General features: G+C 36.3%; 1 protein-coding gene across 7 annotated transcripts in view; it reads left to right on the top strand.

Annotated features, from left to right (window-relative positions):
• SMG7 (SMG7 nonsense mediated mRNA decay factor) overlaps positions 1 to 16,397 on the top strand; it is a 71,284-nt gene that overhangs the window by 38,006 nt on the left and 16,881 nt on the right. For all 7 annotated transcript variants that reach the window (XM_060131870.1, XM_060131895.1, XM_060131879.1 and 4 more), the window contains 6 exons: positions 5,975 to 6,146; positions 7,721 to 7,792; positions 8,898 to 9,048; positions 9,433 to 9,568; positions 13,955 to 14,117; positions 14,468 to 14,624. In XM_060131870.1, the coding sequence (XP_059987853.1) occupies positions 5,975 to 6,146; positions 7,721 to 7,792; positions 8,898 to 9,048; positions 9,433 to 9,568; positions 13,955 to 14,117; positions 14,468 to 14,624 (851 nt within the window). The remainder of the gene's footprint in view (positions 1 to 5,974; positions 6,147 to 7,720; positions 7,793 to 8,897; positions 9,049 to 9,432; positions 9,569 to 13,954; positions 14,118 to 14,467; positions 14,625 to 16,397) is intronic.

The raw sequence follows: 16,397 nt of genomic DNA, 5'->3' as shown, positions 1-16,397 counted from the left end.
TTTTTTTTTGAGGTTTAGTTGATGTGCAATATTGTTTCAGGTGTACAACATAGTTACAATTTTTTAAGGTTATACTCTATTTATAGTTATTATAAATATTGGCTGTATTCCCTGTGCTGTATAATATATCCTTGTAGCTTATTTATTTTATACATAGTAGTTTGTACCTCTTCATCCCCTAACCCTATCTTGCCCCTCTCCCTTTCCTCTCCTAGCTGGTAACCACTAGTTTGTTCTCTATATCTGTGAGTCTGTTTCTTTTTTTTTATATTCACTGCTTTGTTGTTTTTTTAGATTCCACATACAAGTGATAACACGCAGCATTTGTCTTTCTCTGCCTGACTTATTTCATTTAACATAATATCCTCCAAGTCCATCCATGTTGCAAGTGGCAAAATTTCGTTCTTTTTTATAGCTGAGTAGTGTTTCATTGTGTATGTATGTATGTGGGGACACACGCAGCGCCACACACCACGTCTTCTTTATCCATTCATCTGTTGATGGACAGTTAGGTGTCTTCCGTATCTTGGCAGTTGTATATAATGCTACTGTGAACATTGGGGTGCACGTATCTTTTTGAACTAGTGTTTCCGTTTTTTTTGGATTTATGCCCAGGAGTGGAATTGCCGGGTCCTATGGTAGATCTGTTTTTATTTTTTTGAGACACCTCCGTACTGTTTTCCACAGTGGCTGCACCAATTTACATTTCTACCAACAGTGTATGGGGGCTCACTTTTCTCCACATCCTCACCAGCATTTGTTATTTGTGGTCTTTTTGATGATAGCCCTTCTGACAGGTGTGAGGTGATACCTCATTGTAGTTTTAATTTGCATTTCTCTGATGATTAGCAATGTTGAGCCTCTCTTCGTGTGCCTGTTGGTCATCTGTATGTCTTCTTTGGAAAAATGTCTATTCAGGTCTTCTGCCCATTTTTTAATCTGGTTGTTTTTTGATATTAAGTTGTATGAGCTGTTTACATGTTATTTTGGATATTAACCCCTTATCAGTCATATCACTTGCAAATATTTTCTCCCATTCAGTAGGTTGTCTTTTCGTTTTGTTGACTGTTTCCTTTGCTCTGTGAAAGGTTTTAAGTTTAATTAGGTCCTATTTATGAAGACTTTTTTTTTAAGATGAGGAAATTTTGTTATTATTAAGTGAAAATCATGATGTAGAATTATGTGTACATTTGACTCTACATGTTAATTGAATAGCCTTAGCTCAGTGGGGTGTTGACAGAAATGGTATCCCAGCCCCCACCCCCACTTCACTACTTTCAACTATGCTTTGTTGAATTCTGGATTCCCGTCATAACATCTTGGACAGATTTCGTACCATTCTGATAGCTCTTAGGATTTTAAACTTAGTCCAGTTTTAAAACTCCAGTCTCATCTCCAGCTTAAATCGCTTCCTTCCCTCATGTAGTAGAAATTTAAACTGTGAACACAACTGAAGTAGGGAGGGAGGGGTAGTAGGGACTTGCTGCAGCTGGCCCTGGTGGAGGTAGAGGGAAAGCATCCACTTTCTGCAATACATTTTTATATTAGCCATTACACAGACTTGTTTGTTATCTTGAAAAATGATTCTTAACCTTTTTTTTATGATGTGATATACATGTAACACATTTCCAAGGGTTTGATTGGACATTGATAAATCCAGACAAATAAAGCAAGAATCATCATTTTTGTTGAGGGAGCATGTTATTTGCAAAAACACTTTATAAGCAAGTCAATAATAAAATCATTCAAATGTCTCAAAATATTGTTTTATAAAGAAAAATATACAAGTAATCTAATTTTGAAATTTATTTTTTAAAATTTTTATAATCAAGCATTGATCTTTCCCCACTGCATTCCGTAGGGAATGGCTGAGTGATCACAACAGTTGTAGAATGAGCAGCAATAAACTTCTTTTCAGATCTCAACATTAATAGGACTCGTTGCTTGCATTTTTTGTTGTTGTTGTTATTTTGGCTTGATAATTGAAACAGTTAATGATGTTGTGAACAGTAATGTTCATAAAAATCTTTTTTGATGACATGCAGTGCAGATTAAGCTACCAGATTGGGGAAGTACACCAAGTCCAAATTATTGTACAGCCTTATAGACTAAGATGAGTTTTGAATTTTAATCTTAAGTGTAGTTGCAAGCCATTGGAAAGTAGGCAAGGGAATACCATGATAAGATTTGCATTTTTAAAAGATTACCTTGAATGTTGTGTGGAGAATGAATTAGCAGGTCAGGAATGGAAGGTAGTTAGCATGCTGCTGTAGTAATGGAAGGTTATTAAGGGATTTTTGAAGTATAGCCAGTAGAACTTCCTGATGGTTTGGATTGGATGTGTGGAATCAGGGTAAGGGAAGAGTCAAAGATGACTTGAGTTATCAGATTGAGCAGCTAGCTGACTGGTTATACCATTTACTGAGATAGGGAACACTGAGGAGAAGGCAGCTCTATCCATGTTACATTAGAGAGATGCCTGTTTGAGAGGAGGGGTCAAATAGGTAATTAGATAAGCTTGGAGCTCAGTGAAAAGGGCAGGGCCAGAGTAAAATTTATGATTACAATAAAGAACCTTGACTTAGACATTAGTGTTTGGCATTGAAACCCATGGGACTAGGTGGGGACAGGTTTGGCACAGGAAGAGCCACATTGCAATAGAAGAAAGTCAGAATGGTGCCTTGGAAGCCAGAGAAAAAAGCATTTCAACAAGAGGAAGGGGTGATCAACTCTGTTGAGTGCTACAGAGAAGTCAAGTAAGGTGATTTAAAAGTGATCAATTAGATTTGACAATATGGAAGTCATTGGTGAAATTAATGAATACCATATTTCCTCATTTCTAAAACTTTTTCATATTTTAACACCTCTGAGATAGGGATAAGTTTACAAATGGTGGTCAGTCACCATTTAATTCGCATTGGGTTTTTTTCCCCTCAATGTTATGGAAATAATAGTTCATCTTATAAGTTATGGTATCTTGGATTTGATGAAATGTGACTGCAGTAGAGTTCTTGAGATAGAAATCTGGGTGGAGTGGATTGACAAGAGACTGATACATGGTTATCCTGTGAAGATGATTTTGACTTAGATATTTTGTTAACTATTTAAAGCATGGTTCAGGGGGGACGAATTGGGAGATTGGGATTGATATATATACACTACTATGTATAAAATAGATAACTAATGAACACCTACTATATAGCACAGGTAACTGTACTCAGTGATCTGTGGTGACTTAAATGGAAAGGAAATCTAAGAAAGAGTGGATATATGTGTACATATAACTGATACACTTTGCTGTATAGCAGAAACTATCACAACATTGTAAAGCAGCTATACTCCAATAAAAATTACATAAATAAATAAATAAATAAATAAATAAAAGCATGATGCCTCGAGTCAGAACCAAACTCCCAGTCGAAGTAAAGATGTAACATCATGCAGTATGGGTTTTTTAAAAAACATCAAAGAACAGAACAGTAGAGTAGTCCTTATTCTAAGAAAATGGGAGCCCAAAAGAAAGCATTATCATTAAGTTTCTATAGTAAGTTAAAAGATGGTATTCTGTATCTTCATAGTTAGTTCTCAGTTCTTAGTGTAGAGTGAAGAGCTAATAGTATAAAAGAGTTTTCACCGAATAATTGCCAAATATAGTTTTGTTCAACTTATTAAACATGTGTTTCTCTTCTTTAGTTCCACTTCGTTTCTGCCTCTAAACTAGTGTTCTCTCACCTGGAATCCTGAACCAGCAGGAACTTTTCTGGTATCTCTACCTACAACTCCTGGGTTCTGGCAAAAATTTTATTATAAGACATTCACATGAAGTTTCAACCATGCTTGATTTACTTTTCATGAACTTCCTTTTTTCTTTTTGATAGATATTCAACCTTGCCTAATTTTCCAGTCTGTTAAGTACCTGTTGAACTCAGTTCTTTATGCTGTGTTATGTTTCTTCTTGCCATATTCCACAATCATCTGTTTTTGGGTTTCTTCCATTTTTTGTTCCTTTCTTGTACTTCTTGCTTTTTTATATTTCCAGACTCTAGCCATTCTGGGCACTAATTTTGTTTACTCAGTTTTATGTCAGCAAATTTCTTGCCCATTAGAAATGTACAGGTGTAAGTAAAGATGTAGATAATTGCTATGCTTCATGAGAAGGGAATACAGGATTTTATATTTGGTTATGGAGGTGGTTTTTATATTATTATTATATATATTATAATATATATATATTATATATATATATTATATATTATATTATATTAGGAAAACGGTGGGACATTTTATATCCTTCTGAGTTGGGTGCTCAAGGTGTTTTATTTTGTATTGTGAATTCTGCACATATTAGAATGGTGATAGAATCAAGATATTTCTAATTCTGTAACCTTAGTCAAATGACTCGATATTTTTGTTTTCATATCCCCATCTGAAAAAGTGGAGCTTCATATCTACATACTGTATTGCTACCAGTTTATCACAAGGAGAAAGTGAGACAAATGTATCAGATAACCCAGGGAATGAAGTTTATTATAAATGAAGAATATTCTGTTGGCTTATGCTGTCATGTTTGGTATCTTTCCCTCCCTTCCTCCTCTCTCCTGCTGTTTCCTCCCTACTTTATATACCTGTCTTGCTCATTTAGCTATGAACTCTTTAAGGATACAAATTTTATTTTACTCATCTCTGTGTCTCTATTGCTTACCATGGTGTGTGATACAGTAACCAAATATGTGAATGATTATATTTGTAAGTAAATACTTGAATGAATGAGACTAGAATGTGAAGAGCTGTGTGGGGGCCAAGAATGAAACCCTTGCGGGGATTAAGGTGGGAGAAGAAAAGCCTTTGAATGAAGGACACTGAAAATAAATGATTGGCAAGATAAAAAGAACTAGAAAAGCTCCGTGATCAACCATAACATCAACTGTTTTAAATGTAGCAGAGAGATCCAGTAAGATGATGACTAGAAAATGTCCATTGTATTTGCTTATTTATAACCAGTTGTCATACAGACAACAGTTTCAGTAGAGTGGTTGTGGATGTTGGAATGAGGAGAGAAGGGGTTGTGTGGAAGTCATCATAATGGACTAAGGAGTGAACAGAAATTGAGAAAATAGATATGACACGTGGACTCTTTTGAAGGAATTTGGTTCAGAAGAAGAAGAGACACTAGAAGGCTGCTAAAGGAGAAATCTAGAGTCAAGGGAAAGTGCTTTCGTTCTGTGTGTTGTGGGGTTTTTTATAATAATACTTATTGTTTATTTTTCGTGGGCAACACTTTATAGGCCACAGCAAAGAAGCTTGAGAAGTTGAAAGTAGATTTAAAAAATGAGAGGATGACAGGCAGGAGGCAGACAAGAATGAAATAGCATGCTCAGGCAGAGAAATTATCTCTGACCGGGAAGAGGAACCCTCTTATACCATAAGACTAGAGAAGAAAGGAAGAAAGAGTGGGTGCTCTACATAATATCGGAAGTTCCTTCCAGATCTGTAGTACCATGAGATCTTTTGTGTATGCAAAGGCACAAGTTGACCTTGGGCTTAACAAAATAAGTCTCAAGAAACTCCTGAAGTCTGCCAAATATGTTGGTTTGTATTTAAGTCAAATTTGTAACCAACCACCAGTGTTTAATGGGTTTTGTTTGTTTCTAAGAGGAAAAGAAGATAGATAGATAGATAGATAGATAGATAGATAATTTCATGGAGTTGCTTGCTGAATGAGTCTGAATACCCTCCTTAAGTGGTCCTTTTTTTAATGCTGCTTTTCCTTTTAGATGTACATCTTGGATTGCTCTAATACTTGAGAACTCAAAAGATGTGATTTGTAATGAATGTTACTAGTTATCCTATGAAAGGTTATCCTATCTCAGGTGTCAGTAGTATGTGATATTAGTTACACATGCAAACTGTACTGTTAGAGCACTTCTGACTTACCAGTTCTGACTCAATACTAAATCTTGCTTTCTCCTTTTAGTTATTACAAGAACTGTGTACAGTGTTTAATGTAGATTTACCATGCCGTGTGAAGTCTTCCCAATTGGGAATTATCAGCAATAAACAGACGCATACCAGCGCCATAGTGAAGCCACAGTCTAGCTCCTGTTCCTATATCTGCCAGCACTGCCTCGTCCACCTTGGAGACATTGGTGAGCCATTGGTGTGAAGGAATTGATAATGCATTCATGCTTTTCTTTGGAGTAGTCACAGAAAGAAATTATTTTCCTTTAGAAATACACACACAACTTAAATTGTCATAAGAGGAAACTATAAAATGTATTTTAAGGAACCTAGATTTTCGGAATGCTTCGGGATTGGCAAAGGATCTTGAAGGAAGTAACTTCCATATTCAGATTTAAATTTTATTCAGACTTTATGCAGATGTAGGCAAATAATAAACCAGCAAAAATGTAACCAAAGCTAAATTTTTCAGAGTGGTACCGTAATATTTTCTAAAGTCTGTACTCCTTTGGAATTGTGGGGTTTATAAAAATTAGTCATTCGGAAGCTTAGATTGCCTTTTTTTCCTTCCTACCAGTGCATTAAAAGCTCATTTTTAATTGTTTCCTCTTTACAGTTAGATTTGTATTTCCATTTTATATATTTTATCTGGGAATGTTATATAACTTATTTATTCTTGTTCATTCCTTTAAGGTGACCTAAAAGGGTTGTAAAACAAATTAACTATGGGATTATGTTTTGGCTGTCCTCAAATAACAAGGAATGGAGAGCATTACTGCTTTAAGTTCAAAGATTTTAGATTTCTTGATGTCATAAATCATTGACTTCATGAGAGGTCACATGAAAGTAAGCACTAAAATTTCTATAGGGAGATTCAGTGAGTAGTATATTTAGGTTGGTTTTGCTTTCAATGTATTCTTTGCACACACATAAATAATATTGCAATAGGTATGAGGTATTTTTCTTTTTCAAGAAGATTTATTTATTTTTGGCTGCATTGGGTCTTCGTTGCTGCACGCAGGCTTTCTCTAGTTGTGGCGAGCAGGGGCTACTCTTTGTTGTGGTGCACGGGCTTCTCATTGTGGTGGCTTCTCGTTGCAGAGCTCGGGCTCTAGGCGCGCGGGCTTCAGTAGTTGTGGCACACGGTCTCAGTAGTTGTGGCTTGCAGGCTCTAGAGCGCAGGCTCAGTAGTTGTGGTGCACAGGCTTAGTTGTTCCGCCGCATGTGGGATCTTCCTAGACCAGGGGTCGAACCCGTGTCCCCTGCATTGGCAGGTGGACTCTTAACCACTGTGCCACTAGGGAAGTCCGGTATGAAGCATTTTTCAAAATCACTTTATAAGATATTGAAGAAATACATAAATTTCAGATCATATTGTATAGTGTTTTTTGTTTTGTTTTGTTTTTAAGTGCCATATAACTCACCCCTTCTTGTGGGCCGGCTCCAGGTCACCAGCATAGTCCATAGTGGGAGCTGGTGATGCATGACACTAGAGGACCTGAAAAAGGGGGCTAGGTAAGCTTTAAAATTGGTTACATGCTGAATGTCCCAAATAGGGAAGGCCGGATAGACACTTCACACATAATCCTGTAGTTAATTTGTTTTAAAATATTTTGTTTCTTTAATCATCTTAATTTAATTTTAATGTGTTTATTAATTTTAAATTGTTAAACTATAGCTGTTTTGGAAATATTACCCTAATGCTTGTTTTATCTGTTTGTTTGTTTGTTTTTAAACTAAACTTTCTTTTTCCTCCTCTCAGCTCGATACAGAAACCAGACCAGCCAGGCAGAGTCCTACTATAGGCATGCGGCTCAGCTTGTCCCCTCTAATGGTGAGTGGGCCATGTCAACTTGTGGTTGATTATGACACTTTACTCTAGATATAGAAAAATGGTAAATAGTTCAAGGCTCATCTTTCAAGTGTTAAGAAACCAAAAAAAACGTTGAGTTTTGCTATTGATTATTATATTTTTCCTTTTAACTGTACATTCTCTGTAACTGGAAATAAATTTTTTAAACTAATATTATGATTGTCAGTAAAGCAATATAAATAGAATATCTCCTAATGTGATCTAAAATTGTTTCAACAACTCTGGCTTCCTTAATTACTTATAGAATAATTTTCTTTTTTTTTTTTTAAATATGTGCCTGATTTTTTTTTTTTTTGTGGTACGCGGGCCTCTCACTGTTGTGGCCTCTCCCGTTGCGGAGCACAGGCTCCGGATGCACAGGCTCAGCGGCCATGGCTCAGGGGGCCCAGCCGCTCCGCAGCATGTGGGATCTTCCCAGACCAGGGCACAAACCCGCGTCCCCTGCATCGGCAGGCGGACTCTCAACCACTGCGCCACCAGGAAAGCCCCCTAATTTTCTTTTTAATACCATCATTTCCCTCCTAGAAAAATTCTCTCTTATTACTAAAAGATAATGCTTTTGTCCTTTGATGGCTCCCAAGATAGGCATTAGCAATGATTCTTGAATTAAATTACTGTAGATGTTTGGTGATCTACATTCTTGTTAAGCCACATTGAAAGTCCTTCAAATTCTAAAGGAGCCGCTTGAAGGCAGGGATGGCAGTTGGACAAATTATTTCATGTTGTCTGTGGCTGCTTTCCCACTACAATGGCAGAGTTGAGTAGTTGTGATAGAGACTCTTAGATCCACAAAGCCAAAAGTATTTATTGTCTAGCCCTTTCTGAAGTCTTATTTGAACTTATTGTGCTCTTCATCCTAACTATGTGACTTTTCAACCTAAATACAATATGTACCATAGCTGAAGTGTGTTTTACATTATGCCATTTTTAATGAGGTAGTCATGAGATTTACTTCATAAAATACTCCCCATTGTTAATATAAAGATTTAAAAACTGACCTTCTATGTTCTGATAGCAAGATATCATGCATTTTGGGTTGCTTTAGAATCTTAACTTTCTCCTCTAGGTCAGCCTTACAATCAGTTGGCTATCTTAGCTTCTTCCAAAGGAGACCATCTGACCACAATTTTCTACTACTGCAGAAGCATTGCTGTGAAGTTCCCTTTCCCAGCTGCCTCTACTAATCTACAAAAAGCACTTTCTAAAGCACTGGAAAGGTAGGGTTGACTTTTCCAAGAGGACTTTGTAACCTGGTAGCCTTCACCCCTCAAATTTGGGCATGTAAGAAATAATGGCCAGTTACCTATGCTTCTCTTCTTTTAGGTTTGCCTAATTTCTAAACATATACATTACAATAGTTTTGCATGTAGTCATCACTGAATTTCAACCAGTCAGCCTCTGATTTGTTCCCAGTGGAGGAGTACAGGCTGCTGAGTACTGACTCACCTGAGTGTGTTGCAGTTGAAAAGTCAGTCAGTTGCCGAATCCTCTTCTTGAGTCACAGGTGCTCAAATAATGTGTTTTTGCAAATCGAAGTCTCCTGTAAGAGGTTTTAGCCATTTTGTTGCTTAAGATTCATGGAAGTTTTTCTTTCGTTTCAGCCGGGATGAGGTGAAAACCAAATGGGGTGTTTCTGACTTCATCAAAGCCTTTATTAAGTTCCATGGTCATGTGTACCTGAGTAAGAGCTTGGAAAAGTTGAGCCCTCTTCGAGAGAAATTGGAAGAACAGTTTAAGGTTAGATTTTTTTAAATAGAGAATTTTTTGTCTTGTCTAAATGAGGAAGCGTAAGATTTGGAGGAGGCTTACTCCCACTTTTTATGTCATTACTTAATTGCAAACTGTTGATAAAAACTAAATTTAAAGCATGTGAAATTCTTGCATACAGCATTCCTTCAGTTTAAACTGAGGTGCTGTCTATATAAAGAAATACAGCAGCAGTGTTTTCACTAAGTAGCTGAAAATATCATTTGGCAGAAAATATCATAGTGGGAAAAAACAGTTTTTCCTCCTTCCTTCTCAGACCAAGCACCTTTCTTTTCTCAGTTTTGGAAGTCCTACATTTGATGGTTTCTGTATTTAGATATGATTCTGTTACCTACTTCATAGATAGTAATCCCATTCTGCAAACCGAGCGCGTTGTTCTCATTGTGCTTTGATCTGTCAGAGTTTGTGGTTGATTGAAGGAATGTAATGAGAGTTTCATTCAGCAAGAATATGTTGTACTAATTTGTATAAGGAGATAAAATTAAGTAACCTTTGTTCTATTTATATATATGAAAATAATTTTTTACTAGTATATTAAATTGGCAGTTTAAATGTAGTATAATTTACATAATATTGGAGGAGTCAAAATTAAGTATTAGTATTAATTTTATTTTTAGTTCATTTATTCAACAAATATTTGACTAGTATGTATCAGTCACTGTTTTAGTCACTAGAATCAACAGTAAACAAGACAGTCTCAAAGAACATTTTATATTTCTTGGTTACTTCTGAGTATCTATACACTTGGGGAATTGTCTGTAACTACTTTACAGTTTTATAAGTATTATAAAAGTTTCACATTCCAGAGATTGTTGAACTTAGACAGTTGAGATAATAAATTAGCCAAATATAGTCAGTGTGAAATAGTTTTTACAGATAGTCATTTTTAGCTGATACTTTTTAGTGTAAGAGATCATACTAAATAACTATAATAGACATAGTTTGTTTTAAAATAAGCTTCTAGAGTCCCCTTCTGTTCTTTGCTTCTCTTAGTGACCTATTTAAATTTAGCCCATGATTTATAGAGTTGGGTACATGAAAGAAACAACCAACTTTTTAAAGCCCTAGGCTGTTCAGCCTAGAAAGAACAAACAAGGCTAAATAGTTTCATTATAAGTTTTCAGTTCTATGAAGGATTATTTTAAAATAACACAGCTTTGTCTTCCTGAGGTCAGAAATAAAATCTTAAAATTTAAATAGACTGTAGGGGGTTACTGAGGGGGTCTCTCTTTTGAGAGATTAAGAGTCGGATTGACAGCCATCTTTCTTGGATGGTTTAGATGCAGTCCCATTAACTAGCAGGGAGTTGGACCAGATGACGTTTTGATCTTGCTTCCAGCTCTTGTTCTGTGAAAGATATACTCCCTAAATGGGGAGGAAGGGGGGACCTACCTTAGTGAGATCTTCTCTATGTAAGTTATTCTTGTATAGAATCTAGTCAATTTTGTATTTGGTTCAACCTCAAATACTAATACTCTCTTCAGATATATTTCTGAATGTGAAGTTCTGGTGGGTGTATGTGGGCAGTTGCTAAAATACACTTTGAAATATCATTCCAACACTCTGAAGTTAAACATAGTATGAGGCAGATCTATTTTAAACCTCACCCAGTACTGAAATGTCAGAAGAAAGTTGTTGGAGTGAAATTTTAGCATAGTTGAGTAAGTATTTCTAAAGCCTTTATAGATAATTAGTATTATCCACATGTAAACATCAGTGTATCTGTCTAACTAGCAAGTCTTTAGCTACTAAGCAGAAACGTGTACCAACTTGAGATTCGTTGAAGGACTTAAGGCCTGGGATTTAGGAATTGAGATACAAGGCTTTTTCTGTCTGTTAAATGTGTGCTGTTTCTTAATGGTATTTAGTTCAGTATATTCCTCAACTGCTGTTGAAAGTGTCTTTGAGGAACAATAAGTCAGTTCCGGTTTGATTTTGTTCCCAGGGAACTCCTCGTTTACTAAAATACAATCCAAATGTTAATGAAATTACAACTGAATAATTACATATTTACTTCTAAAGGTCTGGGTTATTCCTTCACTAAGTGTTTGAGTACCTACTGTCTACTGTGTACTTTTCTGAAGCTCTTAGAGATATACAGGGGAGAACAAGACAAAGTCTGTGTGTTCATGAACTTACATTATCATTTGCTAGTACTAGGCTGCACTCATATGCTTTAATGTTTCTGTGCATACACTAGAAAAATTTTTTTAAAGGGCTAGGATTTGTTCGGTAGGACATCACCTTCTAAAATAAATGCCAGTGGATTTATAGATACAAGGGATACATTGCTATAAACTATACTTACAGGAAAAAATGCTTTTTGAAAAATACAAATTAATATTCTCATGCCAATATTATGCATTTCTGTAAATGGTCAGCTTGATCTATAAGGTTGGATGTAGACATTGAAGGAGAAGTTTTGTGGGAGAACTCTGGAGAAGAGATAGCATTTCAGGACATTCGGAGTAGAGGAGAGGAAAGAAAAATGGTCGATATCTTTAGAAAAGGAGTGAGCATTCTTGATGTATATACTGGAAAGGCAGATGACGAGGAAACAGAGAGATGATAGAACAGAGTTAAAGAAAAGTAGAATTGTATTGTTTTCCAATGATAACGTGAAAGGTCTTATTAGTAGAATTATAGAACTTATTCTGGATATTTCAGATTCTTTATGTAAAAAAAAAAAATCTCAGAATAGGCTAAACAAAGGCAGCTGTAAATTTCTGAGATGGTAGGATCTCTTGTCACTGCTGGTAGAACTGTAAGTAGTTTTCTATTTCCCACCATAAGGCTAGTGACAGTGAATCGCCCACTTTCTCCAAAAATTTTCCCTGGGGAGGGAAGGTACTTGGCTATGCTAAAGTGTAGGGCAAAGCCAGGTATTATCTCTAATAGCTATCAACTTTGTTAGGAACTTGTGTTTGAAAAATATTTTATATGGGAGTAATCTAAATTTCTGTAGATATTAAGGTAGAAGGGTGATGAAGTTAAGGCTAACTGAGAGCATGTAGGTGAATTTTTCCATATAGTGCTTATTAGCAGGTCACTGTGAACACCTAGTTATTAAGTAAAAGAAATTTGATTATGAAGAACATGCTTTTCTAATAGGGGAAAATGTAAGTGTAATAATTTGTTGAAGCACCTATAACACTTGTTAATGATTGCTTTAGTTTACCATTTACCCTGTGTTCCAGATATGTTCTTGCTGTCTCTCTCATTTATAAATAAGTTTCTTTTGGGACTTCCCTGGTGGTCCAGTGGTTAAGAATCCGCCTTCCAATGCAGGGGATGTGGGTTCAACCCCTGGTTGGGGAACTAAGATCCCACATGCCTCAGGGCAGCTAAGCGCACGTGCTGCAACTACTGAGTCTGTACATTGTGGAGCCTGCGCACCACAACTAGAAAGAAGCCTGCACGCTGCGACAAAAGATCCCGCATGCTGCAACTAAGACCTGACAGGGCCAAAAATTAAATAAATAAAAAAATATTAAAAATAAATAAGTTTCTTTAAATGTGTCAAGCCTTTGAAAGAGTAAATCTTATGACAAATTTTTTAAGTCACCTATTAGGTGCCAAGAGTTCAAAACATATTTTTTGAGTCTTTTTATTTGAAATTTTGATTTTCACTCTGTGCACCTACTTTCTAGTCCCAGTTTAATATTTTAGTATGTTTGCATCTCTTATAAAACAGCTTCTAATGGATTAAGATGTATAAATTTATTGATAGTCTCCTAAAATGTTTGTCTCAGATCATATTAAAAAAATATACAGGGACTTGCCTGGTGGCGCAGTGGTTAAGAGTCCACCTGCCAATGCAGGGGACACAGGTTCGAGCCCTGGTCTGGGAAGATCCCACATGCTGCGGAGCAACTAAGCCCATGCACCACAACTACTGAGCCCATGTGACACAACTACTGAAGCCCTCACACCTAGAGCCCGTGCTCCGCAACAAGAGAAGCCACCACAATGGGAAGCCCATGCACTACAATGAAGAGTAGCCCCCACTCACCGCAACTAGAGAAAGTCCATGCGCAGCAATGAAGACCCAATACAGCCATAAATAAATAAATAAATGTATTTTTTAAAATTATAAAATATATATGTATAGTTTCTCATGGAAAAAAGTATTGTTTAAAAAAAAAAACAGCTCAAACAGCTCTGTGGTGTCTGGGTTTAATCCTTTCAAGGCAAAAAGTCAACATGAGAAACATCAGACCATGTCAGACTCAATTAAAATACTCATCTATAAATGTTACCTTTGTGGCTTTAAATGCAGACTGCCAGTTTAATTCTTGTGTCAAAGATGGCTTCTGTTCTTGATAATATATTCAGTATTCCTGTCTTCTTTTACAGAGGCTGCTATTCCAAAAAGCTTTCAACTCTCAGCAGTTAGTTCACGTCACTGTCATTAACCTGTTTCAACTTCATCACCTTCGTGACTTTAGCAATGAAACGGAACAGCATAGTTATAGCCAAGATGAGCAGCTGTGTTGGACACAGTTGCTGGCCCTCTTTAGTGAGTATTAAGTCATTTAACTTTCTGTGCCATCTTCTTTGGAAAGCATGATCTTAGGCATTTTCATCATTATAACAAAGCATTAGTAACATTAAAAAGTGTCCTACATTTCTTAATATTGAATCAGGAGGCCTAAACCCTAAGTTCTGTCCTTTTATCTGCTGACACCCCCTCATCAACTGTATCTATAACATTTTTAACATAGGAAAGAAAATGGCTTTTTAGAAAGAAGCTGTAAGATATTTTAAGTATTAAGTAGGATACAGCAGGAGGCTCATAATAATATTTTAATTCGGACTGGTACACAATTTCAAATATCTTATGCTCTCTGAACACATTTTTTCTTTCAGTGTCTTTTCTTGGCATCCTGTGCAAGTGTCCTCTCCAGAACAAGTCTCAGGAGGAATCCTACAATGCCTATCCCCTACCTGCAGTCAAGGTCTCCATGGACTGGCTGAGACTCAGACCCAGGGTCTTTCAGGAGGCAGTGGTGGATGAAAGACAGTAGTAAGTGTCTCAGAGTTTCATGTTAGCTTGTGTGCTTTGTTTGTTTGATATTCAGATATGTAGAAACTGCCTTCTAAAACAGTATTGGAATAATGGAAGACTTTGTATTTTCCACCTACTCTCTAGAAATTGAACTGAAGACTTCTTTGTATGCTTTTTATTTATTTGTTTGAATTCTTCATGTGAGGCACAATCTTAAGGATTTCTGACTCCCTGTGTGCTCCCCCTGTTCCTGGTTGCCATCCTGGGGAAAAGGCATTTTTCACATTTCAAAATGAAATAGAAATAAAACCAGTTTGTTTCTTATTCATTATAATATGCCCCAATTTTATGCTTAGGAGTTGAAGGGAAGAGATTTTTACTTCTTCCATTCTTTTCTGTACATAAGCTGTTTGTTGCCTTTTAGTAACACCCGATTTGAGTTATATTTGTTTTAAGCATAGAAGATTGGAAGTTATTTTGGCTCTCACTATTTTCTCTGTAATTTCTACTCAGAATAATTCTGACAGTTCTTAGGAACTATTCATTTTACAGTGACAAATGAAAGCTTTCAGTGTACCTTTGATTATAGGAATAAATATTTCCAGTAAGGCTTTGCAGTGAGTGGGAAGTTCCTCCCCTGCATATATTTTTTTTCCCCTGCATATTTTGATGGTGGATATTAGGAGAGTCTCTGAAATATCTGCTTTGTGGCCCAGTATCTACACATTGACCAAGGTCACAACCTAGAAAATGTCCAAGCCACGTTTAAGACCCTGTGATCCCTCTTACTGCATACTTCTCTTTCCTCTTTTCCCCTCAAACCTAACTTTAAGCACCTTCATTTTTGACATTGTCGTGAATAGAGTTTAGCAACATAGTACAGCATACTACACATCTCCTTTCTGTGCCAATGTAGGTATTAGTAAGTCATACATATTTTTAGGCATTGCTTTCTTGCACCGGGTTTTCATTTCTCTACCAGAGGTATACATTTTTCCTTCCCGTGTGTACTTTAGAACTTGTGTTTGGTTCAGTAACTTATATCAGTAATGCTGTGAAAGAAGCTTTGATATTTTTATTCAGTTTTTTGTTCCTATACAGTGATCTTTTAGGCCCATTCTGTGCATTCCCATTTCTTTCTTTTTTTCTTTTTTTTTTCCCTTTCTCTTCTTAATTTTATTTTGGCCATGCCACACAGCTTACAGGATCTCAGTTCCCTGACCAGGGACTGAACCTGGGCCATGCGCCGAGTCCTAACCACTAGACCACCAGGGAACTCCCGGTGCATTCCCATTTCTTATCGTTGCAAAGGGTATTCAGCCAGAAGGAATAGTTTATTTACAAACATTTTTCCTTTTTCTTCCCTATCATTTTCTCTTCCCCATTCCTTCTCTTAGATTTGTTGGGATCTTTAGAATTATGGCCTTGCAGGTATTTCATCCTGTCTTAAATTATGTTACCACTCATTTTAGGCTAGTGTGGGGTATTTCTCTAAAACTGAAGATTTTCCTTATATGTCTGATATATCAAGGTGTAATAATCTTCATTTATATCTTTTAAATGATGAAAAAAACAATTCCTCTTTGTGAACTCAAAGATTTATATATATTCAAATAACCTTCAGTTTCTTGCTTTTGGGCCTTTACAATTTCTAGAATTTATTTTCCTCTGTACTTTTTTTGAGAGCATGTTATCTTAAGCTAACAAATGCATGAAAGAGTGATGTATTTTTTTCCTTTGTAGAAAGCAAAGTTAGACTTAAGTAACCCACAGTGGGGTAAAGCGATATAT

The sequence above is a fragment of the Lagenorhynchus albirostris genome, chromosome 2 (genome assembly GCF_949774975.1).
Source record: "Lagenorhynchus albirostris chromosome 2, mLagAlb1.1, whole genome shotgun sequence".
NCBI classification, from domain to species: Eukaryota; Metazoa; Chordata; class Mammalia; order Artiodactyla; family Delphinidae; genus Lagenorhynchus; species Lagenorhynchus albirostris.
The sequence above is the reverse complement of the archived record's forward strand: the minus strand, read 5'-3'. Positions and strand labels throughout refer to the sequence as shown.